We start from the raw sequence: 20,676 nt of genomic DNA on the forward strand, positions 1-20,676 counted from the left end.
AGTACATAATTTCAAAGAGTGTAGCATAGATATGTAGTTTATGGTCTTGAGAAAACAATATTGACTTGGAACCAAAATGAGTTAAAATAGTATGTTTTGTAGTACATAATGAAGATCTTCATGGCAACCTAAAAGTCTTCATAGTTGACTGTCATTTCAAGCCAGAAAATATTAGTAGGATAAGCAGTAACACTCATTTCAAATACAGGAAAATATCCTAAGGATATGCACTTAAAAGCATGAAAGATAAAGCATCATTAAAATAATCTAATAACCCAACCTTGTTATCACAGTAAATCACCGTAGGATAGAAGCTGTTTTCTGCCTTTTAATGCTGTGTATTGTAGGATGATTCATATACCCTCATGTTTCTTTTGCCCCAAATAAATTATGTCATTTTAATTAAATTTTTTGAAAATCTTAAACATTGGAGATTAGTATATGTCATTATACAGTATTTACATTCGTGAAAGGTACTTTGGCATGTACACATTGTGATTTATCAGTAGAAATTTATTTCTTGTGACCATTCAAAGCTACAGATTGCTTTGAGTTCAAATGGGGGTAGAAAAGGGTCTTTTTTCATCCACAATTATTTGAATAAAATTATATAACTTTTAATATATACATATAATCTTTATTTTGTTCTCTTTAAAAATGAGAAGCAAATAATTTCTGATAATATTTTTTTCAATGAAGTAATGTTTTTGGATGGCCCCAGACAGTTTTGCTCATCAGGCAACTATGTCATTTGGCCATTTGGAGTTAGTTAGGGTTTTTGCAAACAGGTACTTCTATGTATACCCATTTGTGTAAGGAGTTAGGAAAACAGAAAATAAAATGAATTTGTATGTTTTTAGGATATACTTAATATATCTAATTCTTAATTTTCTGTAGTAGGAGGAAGCAGTGGCCTCATCAACTCAAAGTACATTTTAAAACTACTCATATATGGATAGATTTTAGCATTTGAATGTTCTTGGCTGAGTTTTTGCTTATCTTATTATAAAGTCACAATTGAATAAGCCTCACTGTGAAGTTCCATACATGGATCTGCTACACTTCATGCACGGCTCATCTCCTTAATCCAACTCAATAGTGGTTATAAATACTTGTTGAAATTGTTATCCTCAATGCATAATTTCCTTTCCATGGAATTAAAGACTTCGTCTTAAGCTTTTTGTTGTTGTTGTTGCTGAAATGACCATAAAGATACTTCCCACCTTTCCTTTTTTTTTGTAACTAATGCAGTATATAGATTGAGTGTAAATGAAAGAAATAATGATAGTATTTCTGTATAACACTGAAACCAAGTTTTAAAAAATCAACAATAAATAATTCACTTGTGAATAGTAGAAATGCATAGTGTATAAATTCACTGATATGCATGTCTGCTGTTACTCTGCTGATTTTTACCACCTGTTTATTAAGTAATGTCATTAAATTACTTATAACTTAACATTTTTATATTTTAAAAACATGGAATATACAAAGGATTGTATAAAATGTGTATAGAATATTACATATTTTCTGCATAGTTAGATTAAAATTTTCACTTTCACTAGCAGCTTATTTTCATATTCAGCTGATTAAGATACCTTCAAATTAACTCGTGGTCTTATTTAAATTTCGTTTTCAAAGCTATGTCAACTGCATAGTGGAAATCTATGGAATAATTATGAACCCAAAGTGTTGAAAGCATGTAATGATTATTTTTCTTTTTTTAAATACAATGTGAAATGTTTGCCCCAAACCAAATCGCTTATGAAAGTTCGTTGTATAGAATAGTTAAAAGCAAAGTTGCTGTAGTTCTAGTGGGCGTGAACATCTTGACCCTTTGGAGAACTATAGGATCTGAGCAGTTTGTTTTGAAAAACAAGGAAAATAGACGGTTAAAGGATGATGCCTTGAGCCAGTGGTGTTCTCAGCTCACCACAGGGCTATGGAAACCTCTAGATGTGAGAAAGATAACACGTGGTTATGTTCAGTTGTGTTTATTGAATGCTTGCCTGTTATATAAATGCTGAAAGTAAGTGTTCTCCCACTGCAGTGAGGTGTAAGGATTGGTATCTGTTTTGTACATGTAGCCACAGCATTTAGAATTGTGCCTGGCATGTAGAAAGTGTTGAGTAAATATTTGTTGAGTGAGTGAAAGTTACAGGAATAAATAGGTTTAAGGACATTTTAAAACATGGTTGTTTTTTTCACTGTTACTTATAGCATTGTAGGTCATGGCTGGGACTAGTACATTTTTTTTTCTAGAAATCTTAACTTACATATTCACATATTGATCAGTCTTAGAATAGTGATTCTTCGTTTCAGTGCATTTACCTTTTCTATGTTTGTTCATGTTTATTCATTTATTGACCATTCAACGAGAGTTTGAAAGCTGCGATGTATCAAAATCTATGGAGAACCATGTGGAGATACAAAGATAAGACAAGTTAAAAAGACTAGCACATGAGCCCTGCCCACAGGGACCTTACATGTGTAGTGAGGAAGGTAAATCAGATATGTATATCAGTAACATACAAATGCTTTGATGAACATATGTCCAAAATCTTGGTGTCCCAAGATGGTATTATTTGTGACTGTCAAAACACAAATGTACAAAACAAAATACTTCCAAAAGGACTAGCTTTGAGGGTGTTCTTTGAATTAACTGCAACAAATATCTGAGTAGCTGTTTTATTCTTGCTCTTTTCAGGATTATTGTTTAGTGTCACTTTTGTCCTGAAGCCAGAGTTCAAAAAGAACCATTTGTGATGCTGTATGAAACTTTAGATACCTGAGTGTCTGATTCTGTGGAGAAACAAAAAAATAAGCAGAGTTTTTGGTTAGAAACTTCACAAGTCTCTAGTCTCGGGATGTATGCTGGTGGTAAATGGATAAATTGCCCAAGTGGAAGGCTTCTAAAAAGCAGAATAGAGTATTCTGCAATCTTGTGAATTAGAAGTTACAATTTGGGACCCACTGGACTCTTACTGGAAAACCTTCAGTGGTTGAGATCAAATGTAGACAGAGCTTTGCCAGGGCCATATCCAGCCATGGCTCAGTACATTCCTCAATTAGATTAGGGTGATTACACATCACTATTAAGGTTGACAATATCAAGGAAGTTGAACAACTTTAAACCAGCAGACAAAACCAACACAAGAAGAATGAGAAAGTCTGCATTACTCCAGTATGGATTGAATCCATTGCTGAAACAATTGAATCCATCGCTAAAGCAGTTGAATCCATTGCTAAAACTTTCATTCCATGATGACTAACTCTTCTAAACAATTGAGACGGAATAATACTCATCTTAGGTAAACTTTTCTGTGAATAAAAAAAAGAGGAAATGCCTCTATTCTCTGAAGCAAGACTAACTTTGATTCTAAAATCTGATGGGGACATTTAAAAATAGAAAACTGATAGGCCAGTCTTTCTCATGGATATGGATGCATTTATTCTAAACAAAGAAATTACAGACAGTAATAAATAAAAATGGTAATACATTGTCAAGTTATTTCACTAATACAAGAATGGTTTACCGTGTGAAAATTATCAGTGTAATTCTCTATGCTAATAGTTAAACAAAAAAATATGATCATCTTTGATATATGCATATTAGCACTTAATAGGTTCAGTGTTTATGTGGGAATAACAGAAAAAACAAAATAGGGAATTTCCTTAGTCTGATTAAAAAACATACAGTAAACATCATATTTGGCAACTTACTAAAATTCCTGAGATAAGGAATAATACAAGATGCCTGTTCTTGAGTATTTTACTGGGACCCTGAGCATTGCATTAAGACCAAAATAAAAAACCCACACACATCCCTGTAAAAATAAAATTGCCCTCATTAGCAGATGATTTGATTTTGTACACAGAAAAAAAATATTAGACCTAATTCGTAAATTTGGTAAGGTTAATGAATACATAGTAAATCATAATGATTCATATCATAATGCATCATAAAAAAAGTTTTAAAAAAATCTATTGTCATTAGCATCACAAAAAGTTTTGAATCAATCTAATAAAAGATATACACACTGAAAACTGAAAAATTTATTCAAATAAATTTTTTAAAAACTTAAATGGCAGGTGTTAATGGATTGGTAGACTCAACATTGTAAAGATACCCATCTTGATCTTGAGCAGAATTTGTGCAGATTTTTTTGTGTGGAAATTGACAATGAGATTTTAGCAGAGGGTAATGAATAGAATAGTTGAGACAATATGAAAGAAGAATAATGCTGGAGAATTTACACTTACAGATATCAACATTTATTATAGATCTTTAATATTTATTCATTTCACAAAAAGCCATCTGGAACAGAATCTATAGTCCAGAAACATACTCACACTTATAAAATCACTTGATGTGTAACGAAAGTGGCCTTGCAGTGCAGTGAGTAAGTATGGCATTTTTGATAAATATTGCTGGGCCAACTGGATATCCATATGGGAAAAAGATGAATTTCAACTTTTACCTCCCACCATACACAAGAGGAATCGTGAATCTAAAAGTAAAATGCGAACATTAGCACTTTTAGAAGAAAGCATGGATATGTATCTCCATAATTAGTGGGTGGGCAAAGATTTCTTAGGACATGAGAAGTGGTAACCATAATAGAAGAAATAATTGATAAACTGAACTACATTAAAATTAAGAACTTCTGTTTGTCAAAAACACCATTAATAAGATGAAAAGAAAGACAAGCCTCATGTTTGGTGAGGACTATTTGCCATGTATATATTTAACAAAGAACTTGTATCCAGAAATATAAAGAACCTTGATAAAACAAGAAAAACACAACCAAATTTTAAAAGAGGTAAATGACTTGCTGGGTACTTTACAAAAATGTCGAAATTTCAATTAACATATGAAAAGGTATTCAACCTTACTAATCAGGGCAATGCAAATAAAATGACAATGTGACACTGTCATACCTCTACCAGAAGATCTAGAATGAACACACAGAGGCTCACAGCTAATACCAATAATTGGTAAAGATGGATATCAAGTGGATCTCTTATATACTGCTATTTGGAATATAAATTTTGTTCAACCTCCTGACAAATGTGTTTGGTTATATCTACTAAAGCTGAGTATTTACATACTCTGTGATACAGAATGTTCAACAAAATGTTCCTTACCTTTTGCAGGTTATGTAGATTATGATTAGGAAGAGACACAAGAGAGCTCCTGTCTTTCTGATAGTGTGTTTTGTGAAAACTAATCTAGCTATAACTATGAATCATGCCCTTTTTTGTATGAATATAGTTAAAAATATTTTAGTCCAATTAATTGCAAAATTAAAACTTCCAGATTGCTGAAAGTAATGAAATGATGGCATTTCAGTTGTTACAACCAGAAAAGGATGCATCAGTTATGAGAATTTTGATAAACTGAAACCTAGGCTATTTTGCATTTTAGAAGTGCATGTTACTCAGTGTTTTGTTGTTTCTTATGAAAAGTGCCAGCACCATGTGAGTAAATACATTTGCCACTACTTCAAATGATTCTGCGTATTATTCCAGGTTTGAACCTAGTTTTGTTTTATTAAACCATTTCCTGGAATCTTGATTAATTATGTATTAAGATGATTTTTTAAACTTGTAACATACCGTAAATAGTATTGTTACTGCTATTGTCTCTTTTCCTCCATGTAGAATGTAAGCTTCCTAATGACAGTTTTCTGTCTCATATTTTTGTTCATCACTTTATCCTCAGCTTCTAAATTAGTTCTTAAATATATAGTAAGCTCTTGGTGAATAAACCTTGAATGAATAAAAGAGACTTTTTTTTTATGTCAGGGCACATGTCACTTATTCAGGATTTCTAGCTGAGGATGGGAAGCCTCTTTATCTTATTCATTCTTACATCTCTAGTGTCCAGTAACATACCTGTTATACAGTAGTGCCTCCAGTAAGTAATTGTCAAATGAATAAAATAAACTGGAAGGGTTCCATGGAGAACCATTTATGGGCCATGAGTTAACCCTGTTTTAGAGATTGACTGGGTTGACATAGCATGAACAAGATGTGGATGCAGGCATTACCATCATGGATGCAGGGGGAAGCAAGAAGAGTGGCCTGAATGGAACGTGCAGTGTCAGTTAAGGAGTGGTGGGACATTAAGCTATTTAGGAGTATGGGAGCAAATTGTGGGGGGCTTTGGAATAATAATATTTATTGAGCTTGTGTATTGTGTGCAATTTTTAAATGCTCTACGTGGATTAACCTACTTAAAACCCCTGCAGTTTAGAAAGATTGATACCAATATTATCCTAATGCTATAGACAGGAAACTGAGGCCCAAAGCAATGGACTTGCTCAAGGTTGCACACGTGCTGAAGATACATCTGCAACTCGAGTATTATAATTTATAAGCTTCCATTCCCAACTGTTATGATAAAGTTCTAGGCAAGGTACTTTAAACATACCAGTGGTAGGTCTTAAGAGCACAGAAGGTTCTTGGGTAGATAGTCCTATTTGTGAATATCTTAGTTGGTTAAATATTTTTATAGCCAAAAAAAGTGAGACTTCTTAGATTCTCTCTATTTTCTGGGTTTAGATATCGTTTCTTATTTGCCCCATCTTCTTTCCTTTTGTATCCTTGATTTCTCCTTTAAAAAATTGTGCAAACTAGAATATTTAGACTCCCAGTCATGCATTGCTCATTCTTGTCTTTGGTGTTTTCCGTGTTTTTATTGTTATTTTTGGTAGAAATGCCTATTAGAGCCAGGAAGCTGAAGTAAGGAGTGATTGGGCAAGTTATAGGATAGCAGGAAGTACAGGTACTGTTTTAACCTAGAGAACACATTTAGTCTGAAGGAGTCCCAGTTCATTAACTTAAAAATATTTTGTGATTTAAACAAAACATGCTGACACCTCAGTTATACTGATTGAACTGTGACTTCTGGTTTATACCTTTTCTCCCCACCCTCCCCAATGCCTTGGATCTTCAATATTAGTTTTCCAAATACAGCTTTTTCTGATATATCCAGCAGGTATATAATCTCTGTGAGTTATTCCTGGCTATGTCTTTTTGTGATTTCTTCCATCTCTAAACATCTTCTGAATTTACTGTGTCGTACACTTTGCTGAAAGTATTTAGGTACTTACGGAGATTTAAGTACCATAATCCAAGAACATAGGGTTTGGGTTATCCAAACTAATAGAAGAATGATGTTTAGAGGATATAGAAGATGATTATCATGTCCTTTAAAATATCACTAGAACATCAAGTGTCTCATCTGTGCTTCTGACTGGCTCAGGTGAGCACATAGTATCAGATTGCCTGTCACCAGGCCAGATGCTTTACATATGTTATCCGATGTAATCATTAACATATTTCTTTAACAGAGCTGGCATCCCAATTTTATAGATACGGAATCTGAGATGCAGGGAGAATAAGTAACTTACTCAAAGTCCCATAGTTAATAAGTGAAATTTTTTAAAATGTGTGAGCTGATACATGATTTTTAAAAGGTACTTTCATGATGACCATTGTCTTTTAGAAATGCATTATTCTGGTATTCTCTGGTTTACATATTGAAACATTGCACCCTGTTTTTCAGTGTATAGTCTTTGCTATGACTTCTGGCCAGATGTGGAACCATATCCGTGGACCTCCATATGCTCATAAGAACCCACACAATGGACAAGTGGTAAGTGTAATTTGTAAGCGTGAATATTCTGAAGTTTAATCCAGCTTAATTTAGGAATAAGAAATTATGTTTAGTATTTAGTAGGAAAAGATGCTTTTTGTCAGTCAAAATATATATTCTTTCTCATTTACTACCTGTGTCACATATATACACATGTGCATATACACACACACACACAATATTACTTTTTTTAGGATGAGGGCTGCTTTAGTGTTGATTTTAAAAATTAGTATCTACCGTATCAAATGTACATGCATACACAATTTTTTCAAGTTTATCTACTGCTATGGCAATAATATGTAACCCCACTAGAGGAAATTGGAACAGTTTATAGCCAATGTCCCTCCCATCCATGGTAAATTTAATTTTCTTCAGAAGGGATTAAGACATTATTAAGAACCCGGGTGGTCATTGTATTAGAATGTTAAGAACTCTTTGCCACAGAATTAAAAGTGAAATTGATGTGTTGTTACATTAGTAGCAGAGTTCACGTTAATAACTGCCACTGAATTCACATAACTGAGTTTGTTGCCTTTTCTTTACGTTTGGTGAGTAGGAAATACGGTGATAAATCAACATAGAAACATACTGTCTTGGAGACAGTATTAGAGTGGTGAAGATTAACAGTTTTTCGTTTTTTCTCTAACCTTTTCTGCTTTTTCTTTTGGAAAAGATACATATTTTGAGAATAATATAATGGCATGGCTTCTTGTACCCATCACTAGACTTTTTCAGCTCTCATCTCATAACTATTCTTGTTTCATGTATTCTCTCTTTTTTTGTGTCCACCTGCTAATAATAAAATAATTATTATTACTATATAATAATCAATTTGGTCCCATATTTTTGGGAACATTTTCAGATTTCTGTAGTGGAAGACAAGGATATGGAGTTAAAGCTAGCCTCTTTGAATAATTGGTTGCCATAATAAGTTAGACATAGTTTTTGCTATATTTATATGTTTTTGAAATCTGGTATTATTTAGAAGAGTAATTTCAGAAAGTCTTCAATATTCAAAATTCAGTTATACAAAGAAAAATAATTGGAAGCAATTTTAGAGCAATAAATTATTCCCTTACCTTTAATTTTTCACACAAGTGCTGGCTTCCCAACAAGACCCTTCCTGATGACACTATTTAAAGTTAGCCCTTTCCTCTCTTCCTCCTCCCTGGTCCCTATACTCTGTCTCCCTCTCCTGTTTTATTTTTTCTCCACAGTGCTTGTCACCTTACAATATGCTGCATAATTTACTTAATGTGTTATTTTGTCCATTTGCCTTTTGCCATGACCCCAGTAATATATAAGCTTCTGAAAGAATGGATTTTATCAGTTGTTGTCACTGATATAGTTCTGTTACATAAAGAAGGGCCTGATGCAAAGATTTGATCGCTATTGTGTTGATGACACTTAACATTGTAAATTTAGGAAATCTTATAAATTTTTGTTACTGCCTTTTAATATTCTTCTAAGAGTATTCTTTAGGTATAAAACATATTAAGGCATTGCTTTTCATTATTGTTTATGGTTTGTTAAAGTATACGAAAAATTATTCAACATTCTTAGGAAATGTTTTAACATATCGTATTCTTTTTTGGGGTAGGGTGTCAGAATTTTTTTTTGTTTGTTTGGTAGAACTTTTATTTTAGGTTAGGGGGTACCTGTGCAGGTTAGTTACATTGGTATATTGCATAATACTAAGGATTGGGGTATGAATGATCTCATCACCCAAGTACTGAGTGTAGTACCAAATAGGTAGCTTTTCAGCCCTTTCCTCCTCTACCCTCTAATAGCCTGCATTGTCTGTTCCCATCTTTGTGTCCATGTGTATCCAATGTTCAGCTCCTACTTATAAGAACATGCAGTACTTGATTTTCTGTTTCTGTTAATTTGCTTAGGATAATGGCCTCCAGCTGCATCCATATTGCTGCAAAGGACATGAGTTCATTCTTTTTTATGGCTGTGTAGTATTCCATGTTGTATATGTACCACATTTTCTTTATCCACACCGTGGATGGATACCTTAGTTGCTTCCATGTCTTTTGTATTGAGAATAATGCTGCAATTAACATACAAGTGCATGTGTCTTTTTTGTAGAACAATTTATTTTCCTTTGGGTATATACCCAGCAATGGGATCGCTGGGTCGAACGGTAGTTCTATCTTAAGTTCTCTGAGACATCTTCATATTGTTTTCCATTATAATTGTACTAATTTACATTCCCACCAGCAGTGTGTGTGTTCCCTTTTCTACACAGCCTTGCCAGCATCTATTATGTTTTGACTTTTAAAAAACAGCCATTCTGACTGGTGTGAAATATCCCATTGTGGTTTTAATTTGCATTTCTCTGATGATCAGAAATTAAATGTATGTAATTAAATTATTAGAAATTAAATGTATGATATGTGGAGCATCTTTCCATATATTTGTTGCCCGCTTATCTGTCTTCTTTTCAGAAGTGTCTGTTCATGTCTTTGCCTGCTTTTTAATGGGGTTATTTATTTTCTGATTGTTGATTTAAGTTGCTTATAGATTCTGGATATTAGACCTTTGTCAGGCACATAGTTTGTAAATGTTTTCTCCCATTCTGTAGGGTGTCTGTTTAGTCTGTTGATAGTTTCTTTTGCTGTGCCAAAGCTTTTTAGTTTAATTAGGTCCCACTTGTCAATTTTTTATTTTGTTTAGATTGCTTTTGAGGTCTTATCCGTAAATGCTTTGCCAAGGCCAATGTCCAGAATGGTATTTCCTGGGTTGTTCCAGGGGACATTTTCCAGGGGACATTTGGTAGTGTCTGGATACATTTTAGATTGTCTCTACTTTCAGGGCAACTACCCACTGCTGGCAGTTAGTGGTAGAGGCCAGGAATGCTGCTAAACACCTACAATACAAAGGACAGCCTCCTGTACCCAATTAAAAAAATCATCCAGCTCCAAATGTCAGAGTATTGAAAGTGAGAAGCCTGCAGAAACTTAGATGTAATTTTGACTTCCTGCATATTTTGCAGCCAAGAAAACTCATCCATCTAGCGTATAATCCCAAAGAATGATTTTCTTTTTCTTCAAAAAAGAGAAAATTTGAAAAACTGAAATAGCTAGAGCTTAGGATCATGCTGACCTACATTTAATGTTTAGGATGGTTGTATATATTGAAAGTCATTAGTAAATATGATTGGTTTGTAAATGTTTATTTTTTTAATTTTTAAAAATTTTAATTTTATTTTATAGAGTTAGAGTCTCACTCTGTCACTTTGGTGCAGTGGTACGATCATAGCTCACCGCAGCCTTGAACTCCTGGCTCAAGTGATCCTCCTGCCTCAGTGTCCTAAGTACCTCGGACACTGTGCCAGGCCTTGTTTTTCCCCAAGAAATAGGATCTCACTGTGTTGTCCAGGGTGGTCTTGAACTCCTGGACTCAAGCAGTTCTCCTGCATTGGCCTCCCAGAGTTCTTGGATTACAGGCCTGAGCCACTGTGCCCATCTGTAAATGGGTTTTCTTTTACTATGCGTTAGTAAATATGATTTAATCTGTGACATTTTATATGCTTAAAAAGAGATTTTGATAAGAGAAAGTAAAGACTCTGGCTCACAGAGACATTTTTATGCCTTCGTCCCGAAGTGTGCAGGCAAAGAGAAACAGAAAGAAAACAGCAGAGTTCTTTTCCAAACTCTGCCTCTTACCAGGTCTGTCTTTTTTGGGGAAGTTACTTATTCTCTCTGTTCTTCTTCTGTAAAATGAGTTGAATTCTGCTTTTCTTAGTTTGTAGTTTTTGGTAGATAAAATCTGATAATAAATACAGGGCTGAGAATGGCTCTGTCCATGCCCATATCAGCACAAACCTGGTAGATAGCAGTGCCATAAGGCAAAGAGGGAAGGGAGTGTCAGCCAGACCCAGGTCCTATGACACGCAGCTACCAGGGCCAAGCCAGCAGTAGGCTTAGTCCAGGGGCAGGAAAGGTGGGGAGTAGTAAGATAGGCAGAAGCTGGAGGCACCAAGAAGGGTGCCATGGGTGGGAGGAACAGAAAGAGAAAGACAGAGACATCCACTGGTTGGAGAGGCCTCGTCTGCATAAGCACTTTTAAAAGTTGAAAACACACTTGTCTTATTTTGAGGTACTTTCAGAACAGATCCAAAGACAGTGATTTAAGTGAAAGAAATTCATATCGGAGGTTAAGGAAACATGGGAGAAGAGTGGGAAACTGAGTCTAGGAAGGAAAGCAGTCAAAAAACGTGTTTATCCAGTAAGTGTTGTGAGCCACTGAAGCTTAATTCTGCTATGGGTTCTCTGGGAGCCTGTGTAGAGCATATATGTCAACTTTCCTACTCCAGTGGTAAGGGAGCTGAGGTATTTATATGCCAGATCTCATCAGCCATTTGCTCAGTGCTATTCTCTTGGCAAAGTTATTACTTCTCCAGCACTGGTGGACTTCCTCTGTCAAAGAAAGCCATCCAGTCAAAGAAATGCAGGTGCTGGTGGTGGAAGTCAGGCTGGAACACACTAAGGCATTAAGGGCAAAGAAACATGGGCGGTGTACTACTCATAGACTGTATTTACTACAACTTACGTTAGTTTATTCTTTTTTAGTAGATTCCAAAGGAGAGGAAGAAAATAATGAAAAAACCACATTGGGTATTGGTTTTATTTCAAGATATGCCCTGGAAAAAAAAGCAACAAATAAAAGTCTCATCAATTAAATATAGTTTTATTTTTAAGCCAATGTCATACGTCTTGTAAACAATCCTTCAGAAAAAAGTATAAAAATGTATGCATATTTAAGAATATCTATCTCTGTAGGAAATTTTATCTTTATTTCACATTTTAACAAGTCTTTTTAAAAATTTTAAATTGATGGAGTACACGCGCAGGTTGTTACAAGAGTATATTGTGTGATGCTGAGGATTGGGCACTACTGAGGCCATCACACAGATACGAAGTTTTTCAGCTTTTGGCCTCCTTCCCTCACTCCCTCCTTCTGGAGTCCCTAGCATCTGTTGTTCTAATGTATATGTTCGTACGCACCCAAGGTTTAGCTCCCACTTGTGAGGACATAAAATATTTGGTTTTCTGTTTCTGTGTGAATTTGCACCTCTGGCTGCATTCATGTTGATTCAGAGGACGTGATTTTGTTGTGCTGCATAGTATTCCCTGGTGTATATGTACCATATTTTCTTTATTTAATTCACCATGGATGAGCACCTAGGTTGATTTAATGTCTTTGCTATTATGAATAACGCTACAGTGAACATACAAGTACATGTGTCTTTTTGGTAGAATTGTTTATTTTCTTTTATGTATATACCCAGTAATGAGATTGCTAGGTAGAATGGCAGTTCTAATTTTAGTTCCTTGAAAAATCTCCAAAGTGCCTTCCACAGTGGCTGAACTAATTTACATTCCCAGCAGTGGTGTATAAGCATTCCCTTTTCTCCACAGCCTTGCAAGCATCTTTTTTTTTGACTTTTCTGTAGTAGCCATTCTGACTTGTGTGAAATGGTGTCTCATTGTAGTTTTGATTTGCATTTCTCTGATGATTAGTGTTGATGAGCATTTTTTCATGTTTATTGGCCACTTGCATGTTTTCTTTTGAGAAGTATCAGTTCATATCCTTTGCCCACTTTTTAATGGGGTTCTTTATTTTTTGCTTAAGTTTTTTAAGTTCCTTATAGATTCTGGATATTAGTCCTTTATCAGATACATAGTTTGTATTTTCTCCTGTTGTGTAGGTTGTCAGTTTACTCAATTGATAGTTTCTTTTGCTGTGTAGAAGCTCTTCAGTATAATTAGGTTCCACTTGTCAATTTTTGTTTTATTTGCAGTTGCTTTTGAAGACTTAGTCATAAAATGTTTGCCTATGCCAGTGTCCAAAAGGATATTTCTTAGATTTTCATCTAGGGTTTTTATAGTTTTAGGTATTTTTAAGTCTTTAATCTATCTTGAGTTAATTTTGTATATATGGAAAGCTAGGGGTTGAGTTGCATTCTTTTGCATATGGCTAGCCAGTTACCCCAGCACCATTTATTGAATAGGTGTTTATTCCCCATTGTTTGTGTAGACTTTGTCAAAGATCAGGTGGTTGTAGATGTGTAACTTTACTTCTGGGTTGTCTGTTGTGTTCCATTGGTCTGCATGTCTATTTTTGTACCAATACCATGCTGTTTTGGTTACTGTTGCTTTGCAGTATAGTTTGATGTTGGGTAATATCCCTCCAGCTTTGTTATTTTTGCTTAGGATTACCTTGGCTAAATAGCCAAGGTTCTCTGTTTGGGTTCCATATGAATTTTAGAATAGCTTTTTTTTTCCTAGTTCTGTGAAAAATCATGATAAATTGAGAAGAATAGTACTGAACCTGTAGATTGCTTTGGGCAGAATGGCCATTTTAATGATAGTGAGCCTTCCAATCCATGAGCATGGGATGGTTTTCCATTTATTTTTGCCATCTGTGATTTCTTTCGGCAGTGTTTTGTAGTTCTCCTTATAGAGATCTTTCACCTCTTTGGTTACATGTATGCCTAGGTAATTTGTGTGTGTGTGTGTATGTTTGTGGCAGTTGTGAATAAGAATGTGTTCTTGATTTGGTTCTCACCTTGAATGTTATTGGTGTTTAGAAATGCTACTAATTTTTGTAGATTGATTTTGTATCCTGAAACTTTACTGAAATCGTTTATCAGGCCTTTTGGTAGAGTATTTAGGGTTTTCTAGATATAGAATCATATAGTCTTCAAAGAGAGATACTTTGACTTATTCTTTTCCTATTTGGATGTCTTCTGTTTCTTTTTCTTGCCTTGTTGCTCTCATGAAGACTTCCAGTACTATGCTGAATAGAAGTAGAGAGTGGACATCCTTGTCGTGTTCCATTTCTCAGGGAGAATGGGTCCAGCTTTTGCCTCCTGTTCAGTATGATGTTACCTGTGGGTTTGTCATAGATGGCTCTTACTATTTTGAAGTATATTCCTTTGATGTGTTTGAGGATTTTTATCATGAACAGATGCTGGACATTATTGAAAGCTTTTTCTGTGCCTATTGTGATGATATGGTTTTGTTTTTAATTATGTTTATGTGGTGTATTACATTTATTGATTTGTGTATGTTGAACCAACTTGGCATCCCAGAAATGAAACCTCCTTGATTATAGTGAATTAAACTTTTGAATGTGCTGTTGGATTCAGTTTGCTATAATAGTATTTTGTTGAGGATTTTTACATCTATGTTCCTTAGTGATATTGGTGTATTATTTTTTTGTTGTTGTTGTGTCTTTGCCAGGTTTTGATATCGGTGCTGCTGGCTACATAGAATGTGTTAGGGAGGATTCCTTCATCCTTGATTTTTTTTTTTTTGGAATTATTTCAGTAAAATTGATGTCAGCTCTTCTTTATTATCCATCTTGAATTCATCTGAGGATTCCGTCCTCCTTTTTTTTTTTGGAATAGTTTCAGTAGGGTTGGTACCAGTTCTTCTTTATATATTTTATAGAATTCATCTGAATACATCTGGTCCAGGGATTTTTTTGGTTAGTAGGTTTTTTATTACTGATTCAATTTCAGAAGTGAGTATTTGTCTGTTCAGGGTTTCAGTTTCTTCCTGATTCAGTCTTGGAAGAGTGTATGTTTCTAGGAATTTATCCATTTACTCTCGATTTTCTAGTTTTTGTGCACCAAGGTATTAATATAGTGCCTGAGTATCTTTTTTATTTCTGTGGCATCAGTTGTAATGTCACCTTTGTCATTTCGGATTGTGCTTATTTGGATCTTTTTTTTTTTTTTTTTTTCTTTATTAGCCAGTAGTCTTTTGATCTTGTTTATCCTTTCAAAGAACCAACTTTTGGTTTCATTGATTGTTTATAAGGATTTCTGGGCTTCAATTTCATTCAGTTATGCTCTGATTTTAGTTATTTATATTTGTCTGCTACCTTTCGGGCTAGTTTTTTCTTGTTTTTCTGATTTCTCTAGATTTGATGTTAGACTGTTAAGTTGAGATTTTTCCGTCTTCTTGATCTAGGTATTTAACACTATAAACATTTCTCTTAACATTGCTTTTACTGTATCCCAAAGATTTTGGTATGTTGTATCTTTGCTGTCATTTGATTCAAAGAATTTTTTGTTTTCTGTCTTAATTTGTTATTCACCCAAAAATCATTCAGGAGCAAGTTGTTTAGTTACTATGTAATTTTGTGTTTTTGAGATTTCCTCTTGATATTAATTTTTATTTTTATTCTACTGTGATCTGAGAATATGCTTGGTATGATTTTGATTGTTTTGAATTTATTAAGATTTACTTTGTGACCAAGGATGTGATTGATCTTCGAGTATGTTTCATGTTCAGATGAGAAGAATGTTTATTCTGCAGTTGTTGTGCGGAGTATTCTGTAGATGTCAGTTAGGTCCATTGCACTGAGTTTAAGTTCAGAATTTCTTTGTTAATTTTCTGCTTCAGTTATCTGTCTAATGCTGTGAGTGGGGTCTCGACATTCCCCCACTATTATTGTGTGCCTGTCCAAGTCTTTTTGTAAGTCTAGAATTTTTTTATGAATGTTTTATGAATCTGGGTGCTCCAATTTTGGAAGCATATATATTTAAGATACTTAAGTCTTCTGGATGAATTGAACTCTTTATCATTATGTAATTACCTTCTTTGTCCTTTTTTAACTGTTGTCGATTTAAAGTCACTTTTATCTCATATAAGTACAACCTCTGCTCTGTTTGGTTTTTCATTTGAGTGTTAGATCTTTTTCCATTACTTTGAGCCTATGAGTATTGTTACATGTGAAATGGATCTGTTGGAGACGGAACATGTTTTAATGCGGTTTTCCGCTGTGTGTCTATTAAGTGGAGCATTTAGACTGTTTACATTCAACATTAATATTGATATGTGAAGTTTTCTTCCTGTCGTGGTGGTGTTAGCTGGTTAACTTTTAGTTTTGATTGTGTAGTTGCTTTATAGGGTCTCTGGGCCATGTGCTTATGTGTGCTTCTGTGGTGGCAGCTGTTGTTCTTTTGTTTCCATGTTTAGAACTTTCTTAAGTAGCTCTCGTAAGGCCAGTCTTGGGGTAATGAATTCTCTTAGTGATTGATTCTCTGGGAAAGGTGTTATTTTTTCACTTATCAGCTTAGTTTGGCATGAGATGCAATTCTTGGTTGGAATTTTGTTTCTTTAAGAATTCTAATAGTAGGCCCCACTCTCTTCTGGCTTGTATGTTTTCTGATAGGAAGTCCTATGTTAACCTGATGAGGTTCCCTTCATAGGTGATATGACCCTTTTCTCTAGCTGCCTTTAAGATTTTTCTTTTGCATTGACCTTGGAAAGGCTGATGACTATTTGCCTTGGGGATGGTCAACTTGTGTAGTTTCTTGCAGGGAATCTCTGCATTTCTTGTATTTGCACATTCATTTCTCTAACGAGATTGGGGAAATATTTGTGGGTTATATCCTCAAATATGTTTTCCAAGTTTTCTGCTTTCTCTTAAAAATGCACAATGAATTATAGATTTGGTTGTTTTACATAATCTCTTATTTCTCAGAGGCTTTGTTCATTTCCTAAAATTATTTTTTCTTTATTTTTATCTGACTGGGTTGATTTGAAGGATTGATCTTCAGGCTCTGAAATTGTTTCTTCTGCTTGATCTAGTCTGTTGTTAAGACTTCCAACTGTAATTTGAAATTCCTATAGTGGATTCTCAATTCCAGAAGTTTAGTTTGTTTCTTTCTTACTATATCTTTGTTGTATTTCAAATTTTGGATTGCTTTTCTGACTTCCTTGGATTGGATTTCAGCTTCCTCTTGGATCTCATTGAGCTTCTTTGCCATCTAGGTTCTGAATTTATATCTTTAATTTCACATATGTCATCCTGGTTAGGATCGATTGTTAGGGAGCTAGTGCAATCCTTTGGACATTAGAAAACACTGACTTTTTCAATTCTTGTACTTCCTGCAGTGATTCCTTCTCAGAAGGAACTGGTGCCTCTTTTTCTTTTTGAATTTGCTGTTGTTTGGTTGGGGCTTTTTATTTTTATATTCTTTTTTCCTTGAAGGTTTGACTATGGTATATGGTGTGTACAGTCAGTTGGCTTCGTTTCTGAGTGCTTTCATATGGCCAAGACTTTGTACGGTTTCTTTGGTTGTAAATAGATTCCTGTGGTGGGTTTCACAGGCTCTGAGTGTTGAAGCAATGTGGTTTTGTTTGGTGGTGTAATTCAGAGTGCAGTCCACTAGATGACACTTAAGAGATAAGGGCCTGCAAATAGGATCTTAGTTGTGCTCTCCACTTTTGTATTTCACTGCATCCACAGTAGTGCTCTGGGGAGGGAAGGCGGGGACGATATATGACTGCCTCTCTGGTTTCTTAGATTTGACAGTAACCCATTCAACTAGTGGTGCCTTTCCAATGTTTACCTTGCCCCGGGGGTGGGTGGGGGTCAGGCTCTAATGGGCTGTGCTTCTGCCTCCTGTAGAGCAGTCCAGGAGAGTCACAACTCCTTGGGAACCCACTGTTCCTCTGTATTTGCCAGAGTCAGAGCAAGTTGTGGAGTATGTTCACTGGTGGTCTGGTGATGCAGTAGATGAAGGGCAGAGGATCCCAACCAGGGCAGTGGCACCATGTGTACAACTGGTATATTTTCAGCCTGGCAGCCCAACAGGCTTGAGTTCTCCTGACCTGGTGGGTCTCCCTCCAGTGTCTGCACCAGAAGCAGGCCCAACCGGCTAAGCTTGTCCTAAGCCTTCTGCACCCAGATCACTGTTCTAGGCATTTGATGCCTTGGGACTCCCTGGGGAAGGAGCTGCAGTTGGCTGTCAGGCTGCATTCGTCCCGGACTGGTCTTATGGAAGGAGGGATGCCCAGCTCTGATGTCAGCACATGAGCCCATGCCACAGTCTTCTCTGTGTTCTGAGATTGAGGGCTGCTTTCCCACTCAAGCTAAGGCCACAGATCTTCAGCTTGGTATCCCTGGGTGGTGTGATCAAGTCCTGGGGAGTTGGGACCAGATCCAGGGGTTTGTTCTCTAGCCCCTGGATGTCAAGCAGCAGCTGTGCTCCTAGGCCTCCAGCAAAACACTCAGATAGGGCAGTGGAGGCTGTGCTGTGGGTACACTTCTGCAAGATCGCTCAGGCAGGCAGGCTTAGGAGGGGCCACGGGGTTACATGGATCAGATGCACCCCCGTCCTGTGGCAATGGTGGCCCTGCTCTCTTGCAGCCTAGCAGACAGCAGTAGCTATAGCCACTGAGTACAGCATGGCAAGCCTTGGGGCATGGACACCTATGGTCCCATTTTGCTGCAGCTGCACTGCATAGTGAAACATTTGGGGTTGCATGCAAGTTTGAGCTGTGCTGTCTGTTCTCTGGGTGGCTTCCTTGCCAGTTCAGAGGTCTTTGGGGGTCTTGGGAAACCTGTAGCTGGGATCCCAGAGGTATGTGGTGGGAGTGTGGTGCCGAAATTCCTTCACTCACCGCTTCGTCAGGTCTGGTTCGGTACAGGGGGGCCGGTCCTAGTGCCCAGCGACTCTGAGTGGCTTCCTAGCTTCCTCCCTCTTTAATCACAGTGTCCATCTCTTCTCTATTGACTTGATGCTTTCTCACAAAATCTTTATTCAGAGTGTGATAGTTTATTTGATATTTTGGTTCCTCTTGGTGGAATACACAGTTTCCAGCTGTTTCTAGTTAGACGTCTTGAAGATTTTAAAAATTCTTATACAGATGGATAGATAATTTGTTCCCTTAACAGAAAGTTTATTATTGATGCTCTGTCAGCAGGGCCTGTGTTTTGAATTGTATTTTTCAGAAGTGGTATTCACTGCAGTCCTCTGAGCCATTTATTTCTACTGCACATTGACCTTAACGTCAACAGGGTACACTTGGGGGAAACACTAGAATGGCACCATAGTTTGTGGCAATCAACAGAATCAATATATAACAGACGTATATGAGCTCTGAAATTCTGATTCTATCTTTAATAGCTTAATTTTCCAACTGCATTGAGAAAATTGGGCCTGACAAGCTTAATAAAAGACAGGAGTATTTTGTTGGGTATTCATTTAGTTCTTAGTTTTTTTTGAAAAATTAGTGGTATTTGTAAGGCTAGTGACTCTGCTCACATTTTCATATATTAATTGTGAAATCAAACATGTCTAGGAAAACCTGAAGATATTGACAAAGTGTTTCTCCATTGAACTTAAATGTAAATGAATACAGAGAATATAAAGAAAATTAATAATGCAGGCAGTGTGATGCTGTGCTGATTTGCAAGTTTGTTTATTTGTCATTATTAAGATACTATGTAATGGCGCAAGTCAAGTACTAACGGTCCACTTAACAGCATGAAAGTCAACACAAAAGCAGTCATTATTGTGTAGCTAAAGGGAAACTATACAAATGTGTGGTTACATAGGACATAAAAACAATTTTTGTTTTTAAAAAAGCAATAATCTTTAACAATATGCGTTTAATGAAATAAAGCTTATGCGTAGGCTATAACTCCCACCATGAGCAAATGCGTTATTTTCAAGATTTGGATTTTAGCTGCTGCTTGAGGATTGCTGTGGGTTTGCCAGACATAGTCCAAGCATTTTCACTGCATTATAATTCAGTTGTGAGTAAAACTAAGTGTTGTGTCCTGCGTGCACATGCAGAACATTTTATTGCAAAATGACCTGCTGATTTAGTCTAAAATTTATCATCGAGGCTTTTTTTTTCTATTTCTTAGGCAGCCATATTATACTTTATCCAACTTTGTTCACTTTTGTGCCTCAGGGATTTTGCACATGCTAGGTCTTTGAGATTCATTAAGGATGCTATCATCCCATTTTTTAAATAGTTAAAAATCATATAGACTGATTTAGATTAAATGTAATTATTATGTTTTCAACAGAAATATTTACAAAGGGCATTCAGAAGCTTTATTACAGTCTTCATACTGCCAGCAAAGAGAATGTTAACATTATCCTGAAATTTTTAAACAAAAAAACCGAGCTGGCCAGGCTTGGTGGCTCAAGCCTGTAATCCCAGCACTTCGGGAGGCCAAGGCGGGCG

At 35.8% G+C, this 20,676-nt stretch overlaps 1 protein-coding gene across 9 annotated transcripts in view; it reads left to right on the forward strand.

Moving 5' to 3' along the window:
• TUSC3 (tumor suppressor candidate 3) overlaps nucleotides 1-20,676 on the forward strand; it is a 308,026-nt gene that overhangs the window by 117,435 nt on the left and 169,915 nt on the right. For all 9 annotated transcript variants that reach the window (XM_003777211.5, XM_063726518.1, XM_054561215.2 and 6 more), the window contains exon 6: nucleotides 7,574-7,663. In XM_003777211.5, the coding sequence (XP_003777259.1) occupies nucleotides 7,574-7,663 (90 nt within the window). The remainder of the gene's footprint in view (nucleotides 1-7,573; nucleotides 7,664-20,676) is intronic.

Source organism: Pongo abelii, chromosome 7, assembly GCF_028885655.2.
Source record: "Pongo abelii isolate AG06213 chromosome 7, NHGRI_mPonAbe1-v2.0_pri, whole genome shotgun sequence".
In the NCBI taxonomy this organism is placed as follows: Eukaryota; Metazoa; Chordata; class Mammalia; order Primates; family Hominidae; genus Pongo; species Pongo abelii.